General features: G+C 47.7%; 1 protein-coding gene across 9 annotated transcripts in view; it reads right to left on the bottom strand.

Moving 5' to 3' along the window:
* ARNTL (aryl hydrocarbon receptor nuclear translocator-like) overlaps positions 1–21,258 on the bottom strand; it is a 75,449-nt gene that overhangs the window by 6,643 nt on the left and 47,548 nt on the right. For 6 of the 9 annotated variants that reach the window (XM_014528602.1, XM_014528601.1, XM_014528603.1 and 3 more), the window contains 9 exons: positions 16,646–16,738; positions 15,447–15,564; positions 12,752–12,901; positions 10,634–10,880; positions 9,301–9,407; positions 7,838–7,988; positions 6,934–7,022; positions 5,305–5,413; positions 1,857–1,950 (listed from right to left, as the gene is read on the bottom strand). In XM_014528602.1, coding sequence (XP_014384088.1) covers positions 1,857–1,950; positions 5,305–5,413; positions 6,934–7,022; positions 7,838–7,988; positions 9,301–9,407; positions 10,634–10,880; positions 12,752–12,901; positions 15,447–15,564; positions 16,646–16,738 — 1,158 coding nt within the window. The remainder of the gene's footprint in view (positions 1–1,856; positions 1,951–5,304; positions 5,414–6,933; positions 7,023–7,837; positions 7,989–9,300; positions 9,408–10,633; positions 10,881–12,751; positions 12,902–15,446; positions 15,565–16,645; positions 16,739–21,258) is intronic. The other 3 variants (XM_014528605.1, XM_014528607.1, XM_014528608.1) reach the window with 2 other exon arrangements.

The raw sequence follows: 21,258 nt of genomic DNA, 5'->3' as shown, positions 1-21,258 counted from the left end.
AGGAGGAAAGATGTTTCAGCAACCACAATTGTAATTGTATACTCTCACCCCAACATTTCAGAACCTGGGCAAGAGCCTCTCTAGATTAAGAAGGGCCTTACCTTCTTGCCTCCTGGGGAAGAGGCATCAGGGGGAGGTGTACTTGTGATGTTCAGTGGGCTGGAGCCACAGCTGGAAGGAGAGGACCCTCTTATCCTGTCAGAGAAAAGAGGAGTTAATTACACTGCCTTTCCCTTTTTTAGAGAGGGTGTGTGTGTGTAAGATGAAGGATGAATTGGCAAACTTTTTCTGTAAAGGGCCAGAGAGTAACTACTTGAAATCAAGAGACCCCAAGATAGTTTGGAACCAGACTTATTAAAAAATGCTGGGCTGTATCTTTCACACTGGGGAGCCTAGATTTTGTTACCTATAAAGTTGTGAGGATACGATAAAAGAATGTACTTAAGCATTATACTGGATTGATACAGTGGGATTCCTGGTAGTACCAGGAAGTCAAGTGCCTAAAAGTTCAACTGAGAAGTAGAGGAGGGGAACCGGCCTAAAAAGAGGGGATCCCATATTGAGGAAGGACCCAGGAGTGCAACAGAACAGCCAGGAGCACAGCTGCAGCCCAGACTTCATCTCATCAACGCTATTTCTATGTTGTTAGCAAAGGCTAGGCACAATCACATATCTATAATAATAAAAGTGTAATATGCTAATTAGACCAGAAGTCCTTCCGGATGAAGCCGGGGCTGGAGGAAAGCCGGTGCCAGCAGCCGGGGGAAGGAAGGCCTACTCTTGCACGAATTTCGTGCATCGTGCATCGGCCCTCGGCCCTCTATTTTATATATAATAGAAGTAACTGTAGCAGTTGCCCTGGTAGAAGATACATGTCATCGGTGGCCTTTGGGGAGGGGGGGTAAGATCCTTTCAGGGCTCTGCAAGGTCCAGAAGATTCATAGAAGTGAAGCTGCCCTGGTAGAAGACACAGGAGTCCTGACCTTCCCTCTTCTCACCAGTGGCCCTGCCCCATCCCACTGGCGGCACCACAGCTCCTGCTACCTGAGCCTTGGAGGAGCCCAGTTTTAAAATCCCACGTCCTGCTTCTGCTACAGTTTGTGCTTTATTAGTCCCATCTATGTAAATTACTAATACTCTTTCTTTCTGTATGTGTTCTGGAAGATAGGGGAAGACTGTCTAAAGATGCTGGCTGGCCCTTGAGTCAGCCTAACATTATTAACATCAGACACCATAAACGGATTTATGATTTACAATGAACATGGACCTAGACTTGGAAATTCGCTGACAAAGATGAAACAGATGAGTGGTTTCTAAGCCTATTTACAGTGTAGCCCTCTAGCTAGCTTTGTGAGGGGGGCGGCTGATGAAATGCGTGCACCCGTGCTGCCACGCCACAGGAAACCCAGGCGGCGGATCCCCAAGCCCTGCAACTGCAAAGGCATGGCTTGCCTTCTGAAGCCCTGCTGGTAGCATCACTGTTTCCAATCCCTGCACTAGACACTAATGGTGTTTTCGCCCTTGAAAACTCCTGGCAGGTAATTGGATAGTTCTGTGTGTGGTACTCACTAATCCTTCCCTCATGGGAGCTCTTGAATTGCTCCCTCAATGCAATGGACTGATAACTCCGCACTCCTTAGAATAAGCTCTCTACTTTCCCCACTCACAGGCAATTAATCCTTTAAGGATGCCAGCAAGCCACCCTAGCTCCACCAGTATGTTTTGTACCTAGCCTCACAATCGTGCATTTACTCAAGGAGGAAAGATGTTTCAGCAACCACAATTGTAATTGTATACTCTCACCCCAACATTTCAGCCCCTGGGCAAGAGCCTCTCTAGATTAAGAAGGGCCTTACCTTCTTGCCTCCTGGGGAAGAGGCATCAGGGGGAGGTGTACTTGTGATGTTCAGTGGGCTGGAGCCACAGCTGGAAGGAGAGGACCCTCTTATCCTGTCAGAAAAGAGGAGTTAATTACATTGCCTTTCCCTTTTTTAGAGAGGGTGTGTGTGTGTGTGTGTGTGTGTGTGTGTAAGATGAAGGATGAATTGGCAAACTTTTTCTGTAAAGGGCCAGAGAGTAACTACTTTAGGCTCTCTAAGTCACAGTTACTCAATTCTGCCATTGTAGCTTGAAACAGCCATAGATCATTTGTAAATGAATGGGTGTAGCTGTATTCCAAAAAAACTTTACATAAAAAAACAGGCAAGCTTGGCCAGTATGGCTCAGTGGTTGAGCATCGACCTATGAACCAGGAGGTCATGGTTCGATTCCCGGTCAGGGCACGTGCCTGGGTTGTGGGCTTGATCCCCAGTAGGTGGTGTGCAGGAGGCAGCTGATCAATGATTCTCTCTCATCATTGATGTTTCTCTCTCCCCCTTCCTCTCTGAAATCAATAAAAATATATTTTAAAAAATTAAATTAAAAAAAGCAGGTGATAAGCTGGATTTATCCCATAGACACCTAATCTAGGATGCAGACCCTGGAGTCAAGCATCTCACTGACAAAGCCCTTGGATTATGGTTTGGAATTCAGGGTGGAATTTCAAGTAAGTGGCCAGTTTTGTTTCCTTACAAAACCAAGATCAAGAGTAGGAGGGAACTTTAGAAGTTCAGTCTCTATCTTTGATACCATGAACTAAACCCATAGCAATGATTTATCTTCTTCCCTGCAAACACTGTTCAGCCAATTAATACTCTTGGGACACGGAGGGTGCCAGGGTGCTCAGCCACACCTAGAAAGTAGCTCTGCAGTAGTGGTCATCTTCTGAGGCAGTGGTTCTCAACCTTCCTAATGCCGCAACCCTTTAATACATGTTGTGGTGACCCCCAATTTCATTGTTACAAATTGAACATAATTAAAGCATAGTGATTAATCACAAAAACAATATGTAATTATATATGTGTTTTCCGATGGTCTTAGGCGACCCACAGGTTGAGAACCGCTGTTCTAAGGCAGTAGAGAAATAATGGCCCTTCCAGGCCCTTCTCAGCGAGTGTATTTCTCAGCATAAGTTTACAGAGGGAAGACTTAGAACCATAAATCCACATACACTTGGCAGCTGCAGGACCTCAGGAAAGTGGCCATGGCCTGGTGCTGAAGCTGGAGTTGAGGCAGAGTATGGTGGCAGCTGCGTGGCCACCAGGCTCCTAGCTCCTCATAGATGAATGCGGCTTTTGGGCCCCCAGGGACCACTCTCCACTGCCCAGCAGCCTTTTGGCACTTGGCCTGCACTGCCTAGTTCTGTAGATCTGTGAGTGAACAAGTTTTCTCTCTCCTGGATCATAAGCTTCTCAAAGGATAAATCTATATGCACCTTTACGACACACAGAGGCCTACGAATTGCTTACTGCAGAGTGCTGTCTCCACCTTTTCTTACCTCTCCCTGTGAAACCACTTTTTCCCAGGTTCCCCATCTTGGAATCGCCTTTTCATTGTTTCTTGTTTCATCTTCAGTATCTAGTCCTTATATTATTCATTTCTTTTTCGGAGAGCATCACCACTGTAGGATGGGCCTCGTTCCTGGGTTATCAAGCATGCTCACCTTCCTCTCCTCCCATTTCAACTGACTTCCACAGTGCTTACCAACACCTGTTCAGCATCCCACAATGAATGGGGTGTTATCATTTTCCAGTGTAAACTACTCAGCACCACTTCTTAGTGATATTAGAAATTTCCCATCAGAGCTCTGTGGCTCCTTTTTACAAAGAGACTGCCCAGTTAGGTGGCCAGATTCCTGACCCTGAATATGCCACTCATGTGCCCACCCAGCATGTGCCTGTCTTTTCTAGAAGCAATGCCTACCTTCATCACAAACCCAAGCTTCAACCAAGTTCAAAATCTTCCTTGCCTGCTTCAGCCATGCGCTTTCCCTTTTCTCTATTATAAAGAAAACAGGCTTCTCAAAGACTGTAAGATCATCAAGGTCGGGGGCTGGTTTACCCTGTTGTTGGATGGTCTCAGCCAAGCACAGGGTATGCAGTGGCTGATGGTAACCTGGTCATCGCTGACCCCACATCTCCCTCCTGAAGTGTCATCCTTCATTCCTGTTGGGTTGGAACAGAACAGCTACCCGCTGGGTCAGAGCCCCACTAGAGCCAACTGGAACACAGGGCCAGCCCCATTCACCTGCAAATCCAGTGGCAGCAAGAATTAGCGGTCATTTTTCCTTTTCCTATGATTATGTCCCATTACGTTTGCAGGACCTGGTTTCCAACTCTCCATTCCCCAACTTCAGATGGACTCATAATAACTACTTCCCTCTCAATGACTGCTTTTAGAGACTTAGACTTAAGTAACAATTCCCTCTCTTTCAGTTTCTGTGCCAGGAACTGTCCTGAGTTCCCTCAGGATCCCACAGCAATCCCTGGAGATAGCTATGCCTCCCTTCCACAGCCTAAGTCAACAGAGACCAAGAAGCTAAGTGAATCTCCTGAGCACCACCAAGTACCAGTACAGCAGTGATTCTCAACCGGGGTGCCCCAAGAATTTTAAGACATGCGATACCTATTTAGTCAGAGCACTTTTTCAAATAAAAAAATGACAGTCAACACAACAATAGCTGTCCAGTGTGAATGAATCAAAATTATACCAATTTTTTTGTTAGATTGGCAAAAAATATATTTTTGTGGTGTGCTGCAGAATTTTAGTCATTAGTTATGTGTGCCATGAAAAGAAAAAGGTGGAAAATTGCTGAAGTAGAGGTCCAGGATTCACACCTGGGTAAACTTCCCCGTCGCTCCTATGAAGGAGAAGTCCTGCCCGAGGAAGCTTCCATCAGGAGCTGAAGGGCCTGGTCTCCACTACACCCAGGCAGTTTTGTGATCGGAGAAGCTAATGCTTTGAAAACCAGATCTCGGCTCTCCTACAGTCCTGGGGTGCCAGTGTTCCCCGTCCTCACTGGGAAGCACCCTGAGTCATACACCAAGTCACTAGAGAGTGGAGCCTCCCACGGAGTTCCCTTTAGCTCTGGGCTGTTTGGGTTTAGCCTCTTTATTTAAGGCAAGATTTCTCAGTCTCAGCACTATTGACAGTTTGGACTAGAAATTTTTTTTGTTGGGGGTGGGGTGGGGGAGAGGCAGTTCTGTGTACTGTAGGTTATAACGATATACACCCAATGATGTAGGATGTTCAGGAAGCAGCACTGTGGCCTCAATCCAGGGATGTTTAGTAGCAACCTCCCACCCATTTGTGACAACCAACTATGTCTCCAGAGATTATAAAACATCCTCTGGGGGTGGTGGGGGGTGAGAATGCTCTGGGTTGAGAACCACCAGTTTAAGGGAACAACTAGAAGATGCTACTTGCCTGTGGATTTCCATGATTTCCTCAGCAATCATTCGACCTATTTTTCCTGCCCCAGCCCTGGTTCCCCCTGGAATCCCTGGGACAGTGGGGTGGGTCCTCTTCGGGCCACCTACAACAAAGGAATCTGAGAGTGAGAAAGGGGAAACCGAGGAAGAAACACTACTGTACGTTAAATTACAATCAGTTCATCCCATGATGCACTTGAAGTTCAACCTGAGGGCTGGGCCTTAGGGCTTATGGTTAGAACCATCGCTTGGCAGGAAAAGGCTCAGGTTTCCTTTCAGGTTCAGAGGCAAAGCACTGAAGAACCCAATTCCCCTCCCGGCTCAGCATACCCTCACTGAATGCACCGTGCTGCACAGATAAGGCAGCTCCCTGCCCTCGAGGCTCACAGCCTCTGGGGTGGCAGACAAGATGAACAGTGGCAAAGTGGGACAAGTTTGACAAGTAGGCATGAGGCACCCAACTCATCTTGGCCAGGGGCAGCTTCCTGAAGATTTCAACCCTGAGCCGAGTCCTGAGAGAGGGAGCAGACATTAGCTTGGCAGAGAGGCAGGGAGGGGGAAGCATTCCAGGCACAGCAACCAGTAGATGCAAGGGTACTGAGGACAACACTTGGGAGACAACTCCAAGAGATTCATCGTGAATGAGGATGAAGCAGTGATGGAGGAAACGGGGGAGGCGGGTACCAGTCAGACCATGAAGGGCCTTGGATGCCAGACTAACAGATTTGGACAGATGCACAAAGGAATCAGGAGCACCAACGGACCCTACACAGAAAGGCAATGACTTAGACTTGGTTGTTAGACAGTCAGCTGCATGGAGGATGAACTGCAGTGGAGGATGGGGGCAGGCAGAGCGAGACGGGTTAGGAAGTTACCAGGCACAGGGGAGAGGGTGAAGGAGTGGCAGTGGTGATGAGAGGTTTGAGACAGAAGAGGCAGGTTCCATGTTCAGACAGAAGGGAGAGCAGGAGATAAGGTTTCTGGCTGAAGCAACCAGAGGGGCTTGGGGAGAATTGGTTGGGATGTGCTGACTTCCTGGTGCCTTTGGACTCTGGGTGGTCCTTTCCAGGAGGCAGTGGAGAGACAGACCTGGAGCTCAGCGGGGCCTGGATGCAGGTCACCCATGGAGGGGGTCCTGCAGAGCACGTGCAAGTGCCCACAGAGGACATGGCAAATGTGGAGAGCAGGGGGCAAGGCCGAGTCCTGGGAGGGAGCCCGGGGGCACAGCACCCCCCTCCCACACAGGGGCCTGTGACAGTCATGAAAGAGCACGTCAGTCGCATCACAGCCAGCGGGCAGCACGAGGGAGAAGCAGGAGAGGAGTCGGACTTTGCTATTTCAAGAGCTTCCAGGACCCAGCAGCCTCCGGAAAGACAAAACCAAGTTCCTGGTATTCCAGGCTCAGAGAGGTGAGAAGACCGTGTCCTTTCCTCCGGAAAGACAAAACCAAGTTCCTGGTATTCCAGGTTCAGAGAGAAGGTGAGAAGACCGTGTCCTTCGTGCTCATCCTCGCGAGGCCTCCCTTGTTCCACAGAACAGGGTGACTGGGGACCCCAGATACGAGAGGCCTTTTGTTCACAAGCAGCTTCTCAGGGGCGAGCCCGATGCTCTGGGCAATAGTTACCTTCTCCAGGGGGCAGCATGCCGTCCATGCTGTGGGGGGACACTGTGAGCTGCGGGAAGCCTGGGTCCCTGCCTTCCAGGACGCTGGCTCTGTGAACATCCCAGCAAGAAGGAAACGTGAGTCAGGCCTGCTCAGACCGTGCACCTTTCACCTTGGCCAAGATGTCCAGTGTCCACTCTGGACCTGGACAGGCCAGAAAATGAAGTGTCTGTCTGAGGTGGCCCCCCAAAGGTCTCCTCGCTGAGCGATAACACGATGGATGGCATCCTGGCCTTTGGCCTCACTGCCTGGGGGCCCTTCTGATCAGTGGTGACTGCAGCAGCCCCTGCCCCAGCTGCAGGCCTGCTCCCTGCCAGCCTGCACTGCACCTGCCCTAGCCCCTCGCTCAGCCCGAACCACAGGTGGGGGTTTGGACACCACAGGGAGGGAGATGTGGGGAGCGGCCCAGCCAGAGCGAAGGTCTTTCCCTTCCCTGCTTCTCTAGCAGGTGGCATTCCAGCTGCAATGCTCAAGCCACCAGCCTGGTGGGCACCCCCTCAGCCAAGGCCAGTCTGAGCTGATGCCTATGGGAGCCTTCCATGGACTGCCATCCCTTCCCTCAGAGATGCCAGCGGAGCCCCGGGTGAAGGGCGTGCAGAATTCAGAGGTTGGCTGCTTTATCTGGAAGGAGGTGGTATGGGTTCCTGGAGCAATACCATAGGCCTGGGGCCTGCACAGTGTGAGCACTAAGCTTGTCCCCTGTTAACAACCCGTTTGGCTTCTGCAATCCTGAGGCTTCACAGGGTATTAGCAGTTGGCACTAAAGGATGTGATACTGGCTGTGACTGCACCCCTTTCCCTGGTAAGGAGCCCAGGGCATTTCATGTTGAAGCGAAGAAACTTCTGACATAGGAGAAACACTTACAAAACAACAGTGTTGGTTGAGACAATGTATTCTACTTCCTTGGTCCAAGGGTTCATGAAACTGAACCATCGACTCCGCAGTGTGATGAAAGAACCATCTTTGATTTTAAACTTATAGCAGTTAGTTGTAATCTTTTCTCTCGTCTGTAAAACTGCAAATGCAAAGAAACCATGAACATTGTTGTTTCCTCAGGTCAGGGTATGAAACGCACCAAATCCTAAAGCATCGGGCTCCAATGCTACCTCTCCAGTAAGCCAAGGTCGTTTCTAAGGGGCTGACTCAGAGCCTTGCGATTCAGTTGTGTGTCTGTCCCCGTTTCCCAGTCTATGAGATGATGGCTCCAGGAAATGCCTGGCTGCATTGCAGACATCGGCCAGAATCAGTGTTGACGTGGACACCAGCTAATGAGAAGGGACCGTGTTCTTCTCATCTCAAAGCCCGAGGCAGTACAGCACTTTTAGGACATCTTCATCCAGAGAAGTCACTCACCTATTCGAACCTATTCTTTTATGTAACAAACATGAAACGAGCACCTTTCACGTGCCAGGCCTGGAGATAGGAGACAGACTATGACACTTGCCCACAGGAGAGCAATGAGGCAGCTATGCAGAGGAGACTGGGGCCTTGAGGGATGAACAGAAGTTTGACAAAGGGAAGAATGCAGCAGTGCCCAGTTGTGACAGGGCCAGGGAGGCGGCAGGGGACAGTGAGATGGTCGGCGCGGCTGCGCACAGGCCTGGGCAGGCAAGGATGGGGGGTGAAGCTGAGGAGGTCGGTCGGGGCCAGGTGGTAGAGGGCCTTGAATGCCTATCAAAGGCATTTGGCCTTGAGTGTAAAGGCGAGTTTTAAGCAGAAATGGGACATTGTCAGGCTTGGTCTACCACAGAAATGGGTTAACTATGGACGGAAGAGGGACTGGGAGCAGAAGGGAGGCCTGTCAGCAGGCTCTCGCAATTAAAAGATGGGCACAAGGGCCCGAACCAGGACATTGGAGGTGGCAAAAGGGTCCTCTGTGGGCATTCATGTCTGAGGTGAATGAACCGATCTGGTGGACGACAACGTAAAGGAAGGGTCAATACGGGTTTCTCTCGGAGGAGGCTGAATATGTGGCGTGCCATTAATGAAGAGGAAAAGACAGGCAGCAGTGTAGGGTTTTATGAAAAAGAGAATTAGAACTGTTGGGCCGCACCAAATCTTTAGGGGTCCAGGTGGATCCTGTGAATAAGGGATGCCCTCTGGAAATCAGCCGGACCTCTGTCTAGAAACGGCTGGGCAGGCAGGGCTGGGTTCTGTAGGGGATGAACAGGGCCGGGCCACCAGCCTCCTCTCCTCACAGATTCTTGGCCTCGAGACCCCTGAGCTGGCTGATGCTGCAGCCCTGGGGCAGATTTCCCGGAAGACCGTGTGGACCAGTGCAGAAGCGGGGGCATGTAAACTTAACGTCCTCTGTGCAGCCGGCTTACCTTGCCTGTGACATTCTGCGAGATGGCCTATGTCATCTTGGTGAAAATATTCATAACATGATGTGCCTAGAAGTTCTTGTGGTAAATATGCCAAAATAGCTGTTGCCCTGGAAGGGAATATTAAAATTAAAAAAAGCCAGGCAATTACTCTGTGGAGATTTTATTTATATGTACATATATGTACGTATACATGACACATGTATGTATGCATATATGACAGAGTCAGCCCTCTGAAAATCACCCGGCTTTGGCCTTGTTCTCATATATATATATATGTATTTCATGCAACTGAATTACACTCAAGACATGACACATGTATGTATGCATATATGACAGAGTCAGCCCTCTGAAAATCACCCGGCTTTGGCCTTGTTCTCATATATATATGTATTTCATGCAACAGAATTACACTCAAATTATAAAAACTGAGGGAAAGAAAGCAAAGAAGCCTTTCCAAGGGGTTGTTATAACAAGTAATCAGGTTTTGGGAGGTTTAAAAATGGTAACTATATTAGTTAGATAAAAATGTGGTAGAAATCTACACCCCAGTGCAAAACTTATCCATTTTACTGCCAACTTTTTATCAGGAAAACCAAACACCAGAAGGTCCAGCAGCAGGAGCCATCAGGACCTTGGAAAATGTCTTCTTTCCCCGCACAGAGTGACTTTGCAGGAGCCTGAAAATGATTAGCCTGCAAATATTCTTAAGAGGCAGCAGAGGGCAGTGGGAAACCTGGGACCGCTGGGCCTGCAGCCCAGGTCTACTGCCAACGAGTGCAAGTCCTGGAGGAAGCCAGGCTCCAGGCTGGGCCTCAGTCCTCCTCCATAAACGAAGAGATGGACAATCAGTGCTGTCCACCAGAACCTTCTGTGATGATGGGAACGTTCCATATCTGAGCCAAGAGCCACATGTGGCTACTGAGTACTTGAAATGTGGCTAGTGAGCCTGAGGAGTTTCATTTTAATTGATTAAATTAAAACTTGAGTAGTCACATGAGATTACTAATAGCCTCAGGACTATTCTTTTCCAAGTCCTAGTTCCCAAATTCCCATCACAGGAGGGGTCCGGGAACATCCCACAGGTGCTGTGCCTACGGGTTCTCTGGCCACGGGCATCCAACCACCTACTTAACTAGCTCCACACGCCAAGAATGAGAGGAAATCTCTGCATTTACGATGATATTCTTATGGATCTCAGATTTTAGCAGCGACCCCATCACTTCCTCTCGCTTTATTCTTAGGAAAGCCAGCTCGTTGCCGTTGCCCCATTGTCTCTGCTTTACTCGGGGTTGAACTCCCCATTATCATTCAAGAGTAACATGCAGGCGCTCACCTCTGGTCTACAAAAACAAACTTCCCGTCGATGGCATGTCGAGAAACATATTCCATAGACTTCACCCTGATTTCCCCGTTCACCGGTTGTGGAACCACATGAGAATGCAGCCGTCCTATTGCGACAAGGCAGCTGAGATTACACCCCTCATTGTCCGGCTCGTTGTCTTCGTCCAGCCCCATCTTTGTGGGTGGCCAGCTTTTCAAATAGCCAGTGCTGTGGATTGTGCAGAAGCTTTTTCTATCTGCTAGAAAGCAAAGTCCACAGTTAGTGGCAGTTGGCTTTGGGGGACGGAAAGGAAGACTGAAAATTAACTATCATCCAGTGTCATGTGTGTTTAGTCGAGCTGGTTAAACCAAGGGAGAGGTATGAGTCTACCTGAGGAAAGGAAGGCTGCCCAGAAACACAATGTGGAGGCAGATCAAGAAGGATGGGCTCTGGCTCAGGGACGAGGATGTGCAAAGACTGAGGATGTGCAAAGGCTGAGGATGTGCAAAGGCTAAGGATGTACAACGGCACAGAGCATATCCGTATAAGAAACAGCACGGAGCTCTGTGTGGTTCAGTGAAAGGGAATGGCTGGGGGTGCAGCTGGAAAGGCAGGTGGGGCCTTGGATTCTTTGCTAACAATTGTGCTGGTCTTTTCTGATAGGAAATGAAGATCTCCCAACGGGATTTAAGTGGAGAAACAGCAAAACCAAATCAGGGTTTGGAGGCTCTAGAAGCAGAGTGACAGGTGAACTGGAAGAGGAGACCAGGAGGAGGAGAATCACAGCGAGAGGCGAGGCGAGGGCTGCGCTGGGCAGTGCCCTGAGGAGGCGGCAGGGGAGGATGTGGGAGAAACTGCTGAGAATTCCTGGGATTTGGTATGATTATCCAAGTATTTGGCATGAAAGAAAGCAAATGAAGATAACTTGATTTCACTTTGGGACATAGTAAGTGTGGAGCACCTTGGTCAACCATAAAAATCCTTGGAGTGTGTAGCAAGCATCAGGTCTGTGCTAGTGACTGGGAACTGTAGAAACCAAATCCTGTTAAGGATTTAACTTTTCTTCAAGAGCAATGGGAACAGCCAAGGGTTTGAAGTAGGGAACTGATCAGATTTGCATTTTAAAAAGGTCTTTCTGGCTGTTGTGTGGAGAGATGGAAGGTGTGTGGGGTCTACTTTACAAAGACAGGGGAGAGCTGAGTGCAGCCTGGATCTAGGGATAGTGGTGAACGTGGAGGTGGATAAACAGTTCAGATACCTTCTGCAGAAGGAATTCACTGTGGCAGGGCTTTGTGACTGGGGTGGGGGTGAAATGGGGTGAGAGGGTGCCTCTCGGGTTTCTAGTATGTGCAGCTAGGTGGATGGCGGTTTACATTTTGCTGTATTATTAGGTTTTTGCTGCTATTTATATCAAGGAGAAGCTCAGGTGGTTACTTTTACATCTATCATGTTTAGAGATGCCCTTGAGATATCTAAGCAGGTAGATTTAATAAGCAGTTAATTTATGAATCTGGAGTTCAAAAGAGAAGTCTGGGCTAGAAATATAAACTTGGCAGTTATTGACATATAAATGATATTGAAAGCTAAGGGATCACCTCTGGATGGAGCAGATACAGAAAAGAGAAGGTGGCCCCAGACAGGTGAGGAGCCCGCAGCAGGAACCAGGAAGAGAGGCTAGAGTGGCTGAGGGTGGGGAGACGAGAATGGGGTTTCATGGGATCTGAGGAAGAGAACACTTTAAGATGGCAGAAAAATGAAAAGTGACCTTTGCATTCAGCATGAAGGTCACTGATGAATTCAGCAAGAATAGTTTTGATGGATGGGCGGGTTGCTCAAGAGGCAGTTAGAATTGTGGATGGGAGTATCTTTCCCAACCAATGACAACAAGCAGAATGTAAGCAGAGGAAGCCTTCCCACGACTCAGTCGCCCTGAAAGCCCATCAGGGCTTCCAGCTCTTCCTGCCCCCCCTCTCCCACGTGGTAGGTAGCGGGCAGTAGGGTCCTGCCTGCAGTCCTGGGACTTGCCGCTCTGGCCAGCAGGGAGACGCTGAGCCAGTGCCCTGCTGAGTGCGCTCGTGTAGAAGCGAGCATCACCTGGGACAGGAGGTGGCAGAACTGTGAAATGGTTACCTTTTTTCTTTGAGCAGGTGGAGGGGAACTCCTTGTCTTCAACCTTTACTGAAGGCCTGTTACACTTCATCCTACAGAAGAAAGAACGCCGTGCTCCAGAACATAACCGAGATGGCCCAGGGGTTATATCTGTTTTAACTGGGAGTCCAGCTGCAAATCAATACACAAAACGTGATAAACTGAGAGCAGTGTTGTCTGTCAGGAGGGGAGTGTGACCTTGAAGAAAGCCTTTTCTTTCCTGCCTCCCTTATAGCGGTGACATGAGAATAACATTTCTCCTCAGGTTAGGCCTTAAATGATGCCATACGGGTAGGTGTGTGGTCTGGCAATGTTTCTAGGTCACGTGGAATGCAGCCCCTGGAGGAATGGACAGGGTGCTCTGGGAGATAAAAAGAAACAGCACAGGGTTCCTGTCCAGCAGGAGCTCAGGGCTGAGAAGGGGAAATGGAAGTTCATCATGAAAACACAGGGTGATGTATGATTAGTGCCAAGTGAATGGCAGACACAACCTGTGCTTCCCAGGGGAGGAAGAACATAGGCTGGGACTTGATGGGCAAGATTTGGATGCTGAAGTGGAAAGGATGAAGCAGAATACTCTTAACTTCTCAGTCCAGATCCCTGGACCCCACTTAGGTCTGTGCTGTCCAGTTCAGCAGCTGCCAGCTCATGCAGCTGTTGCACATCTGAAGCACAGGCATGCTGGCGGGGTGTGCTGTGCGAATCCACACAGGATTTCAAAGACTTAGTACTAAAAAAGGTAAAAGATCTCATTTTGGATTTATTGGGCTAAATAAAATATAGTATTACAATTAGTTTTACATTTTTTACTATTTTTGATCACAAATGTGACTCATATTTGTGGTCTGCATTTATGTTTTCATTGGACTGTGCTGTGTTAAACCAACTGAATTGGAGTCTTGGGGGAGGGGGCAGCGTGACTGTGACCTTGACAGAAACACCGGCTACTTATCACTGCAGAAGCTGCTGCTGCAGATCCTGTTGGGGCAAGGCACGCCCACTGACCACCACAGGGGTCAGGGCCAAGGCTACTGCCCAGGGCTCCTCCTGGTCTTACCTCCTGCAACCTTCCTCCCACACTGCCGCCTCTGATCTTCCCAGAATGCCAGTCCGAGCCTGTCCCACCTGGTCAGAGCCCCTCCCTGTGTCCCCACCATGGAGAGGCCTTCGTATCCCAGCCCTCCCCTGCCCATGCATGTTTTTTCTAGCAGCATCAAGCAGCCGCATGGCAGGCGCCACACCTCTGCACCCACCCACAAATCATTTCCTCGGCTCTCTTCCTCTCTTTCTCACCCGGCAAACATTAATTCATCTTTTCAAACCCACTGCAGTTGTCACCTACGCAGTGATGCCTGTCCCGGCGCCCACATGAGAATTAATCATCCGCTCTCTCTGCCTGGCACCACTTCTGTGGCTGCACCTATTATGCAGGGAGCTGTCTGACTCCTTGTCTCCAGGACTATCTGGTAAGAACCTCAAAGGTAGGGGCCAAACACCATTCATCTCTTTCTCCTCAGGTCACCAAAACGTTGCAAGGGCCAGACTATAAAGGACATGTCGCGGAAATTGCATTGTACTTTTAGGAAGAAGAGGAGTGCCTTAATGAAAAGGATAGTTTAAAGGAGATTCCTCTGGTGGTATTTCCCTCCAGGGATTAAAACAGGGAGCTTGGAAGCAGGAAACTGGTTAGGCCATGACTGCACTGGGCCAAGATGTGCCGGGAACTGTCCCATATGCTTTATGTATATTAACGTGTTTAATCCTCGCAATAACTCAAAGACAAAGGTACTATTTTGCAGATAAGGAGGCTGAGGCACAGAGAGGGTAAGTAACTTGCTCAAGGTCACACAGCTGGCCAATGGTGGAACCAGGATGTGAGCATGACAATCTGACTCCAGAGCCCACATTCTTAACTGCTGTAGTGCACAGCCTCCCCTGGGTCTAAAGGAGAAGAGAACTACAGACCCTCACACAGGAGGCAGGAGAGGATGCAGGAACAGGAAGCTGGGGGAGTGTGCACAGTGGTTCCACTGCTGCAAGAAGGAAGCCAGGAAGGGGAGCCAATCTAAGGAGGAACCACTGTAGTCAAAGAAAACTAGCTATATTTCATTTCAAGTTTTCTTACTTTTGTGAGGCTGCATGTATACAACTCACATAAACAGAGATGATTATTTTCGGGGAGAAACAAATCAACCTGGTGTGAGACCTTTAAACTTAGGGGCATATAACTGATTCTGAATTCCTAGGGGAATTTCCGGATTCTTAAAAAAAAAAAAAAAAAGACTGAAAATCAGTCTGGCCCCCCAAACCATCAACCAAAGCAAAAACCAGTGTGGGGCATGCAGGAGGCAGCTGTTCAATGATTCTCTCATCATTGATGTTTCTATCTCTCTCTCTCTCCCCCGTCCTCTCTGAAATAAGTAAAAATATATTTAAAAAAAGACTAAAAATCAAAAATAATAAAATCGAAGTAGTTGTTTTTCCCCTCAATGAATTTGGACATTGAGTGTTTTCTTCTTTATGTAAACAAAACAAACACAAAAGAATGTACATAATTCTATTTTGCCAAAGATAGGAGGGAAGAGAAGGGACCCACACTCTTAACTGAGTGCGTTCTGCGGTCCCTGGGTGTGCAGTTGCACGGCACTGAGGAAGCAGCAGCCTTCTCTGTACTCACTTTTCGCATCGATGAGGCGCTCCCGGGGGGCCGTGTCAGAGGAGGAGAGCTGCTCCTTGACTTTGGCAATGTCTTTAGGATGCAGGTAGTCAAACAAACTCTGGCCAATCAGATCATTCTGTGTGCATAAAGTATCAAAAATGACAAGTCAACAGCATGTAGAGTATAAATTACCTAAGTGCTTTTCCTTTATGTTGTATTTTAAGCATGACAATTTCAAACATTTCATGAGAACTTGCACACATGTGCACTTTGTCTAGATATGGACATTGGGAGGTTGGTTCTGATAACGCAGGTGGGGAAAGGGCTCAATTACATAAATAGTTCATGTTCCTTGAAGGCAAGAATCTGTGCATTCTTTTTTATTTCTGATGCCCACAAAGTCCCGTCTGAGATCCCTGGGGGAGGACTGTAGGCATGGGCTCTGCCTCTTGCTCCTTTAAGTCTCTCTGTTCCTAAGCAAGTTGGGTCACACCGAATGCTTTCCATAACCTATTCTGTTAGCAGAGATAACTTTCTTGTAAGACTAAAACGAGTAAAATATTTGGAAAACATGAAATTTACTTTAATTCTAATTCATACAAGTGTTATTTTGACTCTGATTCTGCCCAATCCAGTGTTCATGCAAACACCAGCATGCCAAGAGTGACAGAATGAATGAATGAGTGAATAAAACCTCTAGGGACACAATAGGTGAATAGCTTAAGCCCTAGAAGCTTCCATAAATGTTATTATTTGATCCTACAAACATTCCCAGAGGGTATGGATCATTACAACCAGATTTTAGAGGAAGCTGAGGTTCAACAGAGCTAGTAAGTGGCATGTCACTGAAAGCACAGCACGGGTGGGTTCCATTTCCCTGTTCTCTGGTATTGTATGATCTGCCTGCCCCTCTTCCTCCACCTCTGCCCCGCAGCTGTGGGGTATTTCTTTTGCAGCAATAAGAAAGTTAGAAAGCTGCTGCTGAGATCAGAGTCAAACCTTTCAAATGGTGAAACATGGATCATACATATGTTAAACGATTTTTGTAAGTTTAAATTAATTTCTCTGGTAACAAAGAATTTTCTGGAAGAAGGATTGGTGGGAGGACAAAATAAGCATTTCACATGTGACTTGTATGCTATAATTATTCTGCAAAGTGAGGAGACCTTTTTGGCTGCTGGGCGGCTGCCCACCACCAACAGGGGCATGAGCAATACCTGGCTGTAGTTGAGGATCTTGAAGACAGACTCTGAGACAAAGAGTATCTTCCCTCGGTCACATCCTACGACAAACAAAAATCCATCTGCTGCCTAATCAGGAGAAATGGATAATCAATTTATCACACTTCAAGAAACAAGACTGTAATCACTTTGATAGCAATTAAAGATTAGTGTTCTAAGTAACCAAAGCACTGGACTGCTCTCATGGACAATTTCACAGGTATGCTGAGCATAGGATGCTTAAAGCAAATGTCTGATAAAAAAACAAGATTCTCTCCAAGGCAGATCTATATCATCTATGTCATCTAGTGATTACAGGGGAAAGTCCAATTATTAAATTCTGTTTCACAGCAGAATTCAGTGTAACAATGTTCCTTTGATTGCATTATGGTCCAGAGACGTCATATGTTACAGCTCTAATTAAAACAACTCTACGCAGAATCACAGAGTCTGAGATTGGAAGGATCTCTAAGTTCGGAATCCCTTCTCCGATCTCGGCTACATCTGTCCTCGACTTAAATGGCTCCATTTTGGGGGAGCACTGGGACAGTGGTTTTTGTCTGGTTTTACGCTGACATTTGGAGTAGGGCTGCATCATTGGTACTGTTTTAATCCCCACTTCTGCCCCAAAATGACTCTAATGTATGCAGGATTGAAAGCTAATGCTCTCAAATATTATCCTTTGTTTTATTTTAATTTTTAATATATTTTATTGATTTTTTACAGAGAAGAAGGGAGAGGGATAGAGAGTTAGAAACATCGATGAGAGAGAAACATTGATCAGCTGCCTCCTGCACACCCCCTACTGGGAATGTGCCCGCAACCAAGGTACATGCCCTTGACTGGAATCAAACCTGGGACCCTTGAGTCCGCAGGCTGACGCTCTATTCACTGAGCCAAACTGGTTAGGGCTCAAATATTATCCTTTGACCCAGGGCTAGGCTGATTGTCCCTAAGTAAGATAAGAAAAGCAAAATTTTCCCCTTAAACGCTTCTTACTTTGTTGCTTTACATACAAGTAAAAATCTACAGTGCTAGTAAGGACAGGTGTAGAGACAGGGCAGTATTTGTTAGAGAGACTGAAGCGGGTAACTACCAAAGCTGCAGCATCCGAGAGCTTAGACTATTTCATATGTGAGCACGATTCCTAGCCCTCTTTTCAGATGGACAAACTGCTCATCTCCTGCTGGGGCCTCTCTACCGCCCGGGAATCTATCCCAATCTCTCGGGGACTTGCTCTTTACTCACCCCCCTGCAGTTCTAATACACGGTGGGTCAATCTTGCTTTGTTCACTAGCTCTCAGTCTGTTCTTGGGAAAAATATAGAGAAACTCCATTCTCTTTTCCACAAAAGGACCTTTGGGATACAGCTTAATTCAAGGAACTAGGAAATGAATTCATGTGCCGGAGGTTAAAGAATGGCACGTGCACTCATGCTGGGGTGAAAAGAGTGAATGAGAAGGGGAACAATTGCAATGGCTGTGAGAGAAGCCAGTGGGCCACCCAGCTGGGAGGAAGCCAGAATGACCCTTTCCTAAGATAGGCGTCTGAGTGGGTCCAGGGGCAAGGAATGACGGTGAAGGGGAAGCAACTTTGCAAGCACCATCTGCTGGAAGCCTCATTCAGTAAAAAAATAAATAAATAGGGTATTAATAACTTCCTCATGTGCCTTGCACACAATCATTTTCAACCGGGTAAGTAGTTTGAGGCTTTGCATTGATGAAGTGATGAGGCACCCAAGGTGCCTATGAAGAAGGTGACTGTGGCATCGTGACACCTGGGTCTCCAAAGGCCAGTGACTAGTCAGTGTGAGGATGGCTCAATGCATCTGACCCTGCTTCACTGGGCAGATGACACCATTAGGGGAAGGTGTGGGGTGAGGGGACTCAGGAGCAGAGGGGTAAGGACACCTGAGCACCATGGGGACTCAGGAAAAAGGCTGGCTCGCTCCTGGAGGATGGTGTTAGCAGGTAATCCAGAGCCCTGGGAGGGTCTGCCTACTTTTCAAACCATGGGGAAGCAGAGCATCTAGATATTATAAACAGCCCAGGCCGACTGCTGCCTGACACCGTTCACTAACGGTACTTGGAAAGCACTTAGTGAGGCAGGCAGGCAGCTTTGTAAGGAGAAGCAGAAGTCCAGTTCCTGCTGCCAAACTGTTCAAAACAGTCTGAATGGTCCTTGCTTCTGTTGAAGCAAATTCCTGGGGACGGGGTACCTGGAATTGGCAAGAGTTTAGACAGGACTTCACAGCCACTGAAATGCGCTGGAGAAGAAAGGAAAGTTTTATTGGGGATGGAGAAGACAGATCATCACTGCTATTGTATGAAACGGAAGAGCAGAAAGGCAAGTCCAAGATGAAGTATTTAGCTTGAATAGCACTAAAATCCTTGTTTCATACCCTGGTAAGTTTGGACATCTGATAAGAAGTTATTTAGAAAAGCAGCAACAAGAAAATTACTAAGCATTTGTCACTATAAAAGGAGCTTATTTTATATATAACGTATTATATATACAATTATTTTTTCCTTAAAAATGTCATATTACCAATATGGCAATCAAGACCAGCCACATAATTTGTAAGGCTCTGTACAAAATGAAAACGCAGGGACTCTTGTACAAAAATTATGATGTTCATGCCGAATCTCAGAGGGAAGGTGGGGGTGGGTGGATGGGTGGGAAGAGATCAACCAAAGAAATTCTATGCATAACCCATGGACACAGACAATAGTGTGGTGAAAGCCTGAGATGGAGGGTGGGGTGGGTTAGAAGGGGTCAATGGGGGGGGAAAAGGGGACTTATGTAATCCTTTCAACAATAAAGATTTAAAAAAATTATGATGTTCAAAATGGCAATAGCAGAGCACAAAAGCCAAGCCTGGGCCTGGGTGACTGCCTAGGTCACATGCCCAGGAAGCCCTGGTGGTTTCTCTGGATATGCAGCAGACAGTTTCTATCTGGAACTTCAGCAAACATCCTCTGAGAACAAGGACATCTGTTGGAAAGAAATGGAGGTGAGGGCAGAGTTGGGTCTGAGTAACTGTGCCCTGAGAGGGTGATCCACAGATCGACACGAATGTGAGGGAAGCCATGGCCCCACCCTAACATGTTTACTTGTGAGTGGATACGCCTAGAATAGTGCCACGCAGATAGAGTAAGTCCTCAAAAATGTTTGAATTAGTGAATGAATGAAAATGAAAGACACAGAAGGCATGCCTACACGCCACATGAAGACTCAAAGGATTGCTAATCACGAGCTGGAAGGTGGGACCATCTAATAAGTATATTTCGACAGAGATAAAAAGAAGTTCCAAAAAGTGAACTGCACCTATACGAGATGAAAAAGACCTGGCCTAACAACAATTCATGTGCAAGAGAGTCGGGGAGGGGCAGTACTACAGTTGCACCCAAAGGTGGCACTAAGACAGCTTTCATGGCAGGGAGGTACCAACCAGGCCATGCAGCCCCAGTCCTACTGGCCACAGCTGAAGTTCTGTTTTGGGCTATGAGGGCCGCTTCTGGAGGAGAAAGCTAGCAAACAGGTTCTGGAAAGTGTGTGTGTCAAATGCTGCTGGGGCGGGGGAAGAGGGGGGCACAATTCCTATGCCCTCCTCTTGCCCCCTCCACTGTGGAGGCTGGAAAATCTTAGCCCAGGCTCTGCCACCTGCCCTGCTGCTAGGGGTGACCAGGCGAACCTTCTCGGCAAGTTGAAGTCCACTCCTGGGCTTCCAGGAAGCACATCCTTTCCTGATAAAAAGGATCACTGGCCTGCAGCCTCCCCTGCCCTTCTTTTCTGGCTGGTCTGACTACTGAGACCTGGCACAGCCAGCTTGCTACCCCAAGGAAACAGCTGCCCTGCTAGTCCAGCAAAGGTGTGTGGGAGACCGAGCCTGGTTCCTGCTGACCTCACTGGAGCCCTCTCCACCCCCACCACAGCCTACCTAGAACCAGCTAAACTTGAGAAGCAAAATGCTGTTAGTTACAATATTATTGACCATATTTCCTATGCTATATTTTACATCCCATGACTATTTTCTAACTTCCAATGGTATGGTGCTAGGTGGGTACCGGAAATATCAGGGGGAACACTTTGTAAAGTATATGACTGGCCAACCCCTGTGCTGTACACCTGAAGCTAATATAAAATAATATTTCATGTAAACTGTAATTGAAAATTTTTAAATAAAAAAATAAAGTAAAAATGAAAATAAAAAAAAAAAACCCATTTGTTCATCAGGCCTTCTGTTCCTCGCAGTTGAAAGCTTTCCAATGCAGCACGTCATGAAGGGATGGAGAGAGAAACTGGAGTAAGCAGGGAGGAGCCAGGCTGAGCAGAACATGGGTACCGATGACACAACCATCCACCTGGACTACCTCTATCCTGGGCTTTGCAAACATCTGCTCAGAGAAGGGGGCCTTGATTCCATAGGGGCCTCAGCTAGTGAGGTCAGCCCTGGCTGTGCACGGCGGGGGCAGATATCTTTCCTCTTAGTTATGTTTTCCTATTTTGCTTGTTACAATTTGCAAGAGGACATGTTTCTGAATTCCATTTCTTTCCCTTCCATTGACTCTTGCTCTGCCGGGAACACACCTTGGAGCCCGCACAGACCC

Source organism: Myotis brandtii, unplaced genomic scaffold (genome assembly GCF_000412655.1).
Source record: "Myotis brandtii unplaced genomic scaffold, ASM41265v1 scaffold642, whole genome shotgun sequence".
Taxonomy (NCBI): domain Eukaryota; kingdom Metazoa; phylum Chordata; class Mammalia; order Chiroptera; family Vespertilionidae; genus Myotis; species Myotis brandtii.
This window is presented reverse-complemented; position numbering and strand designations above follow the sequence as displayed.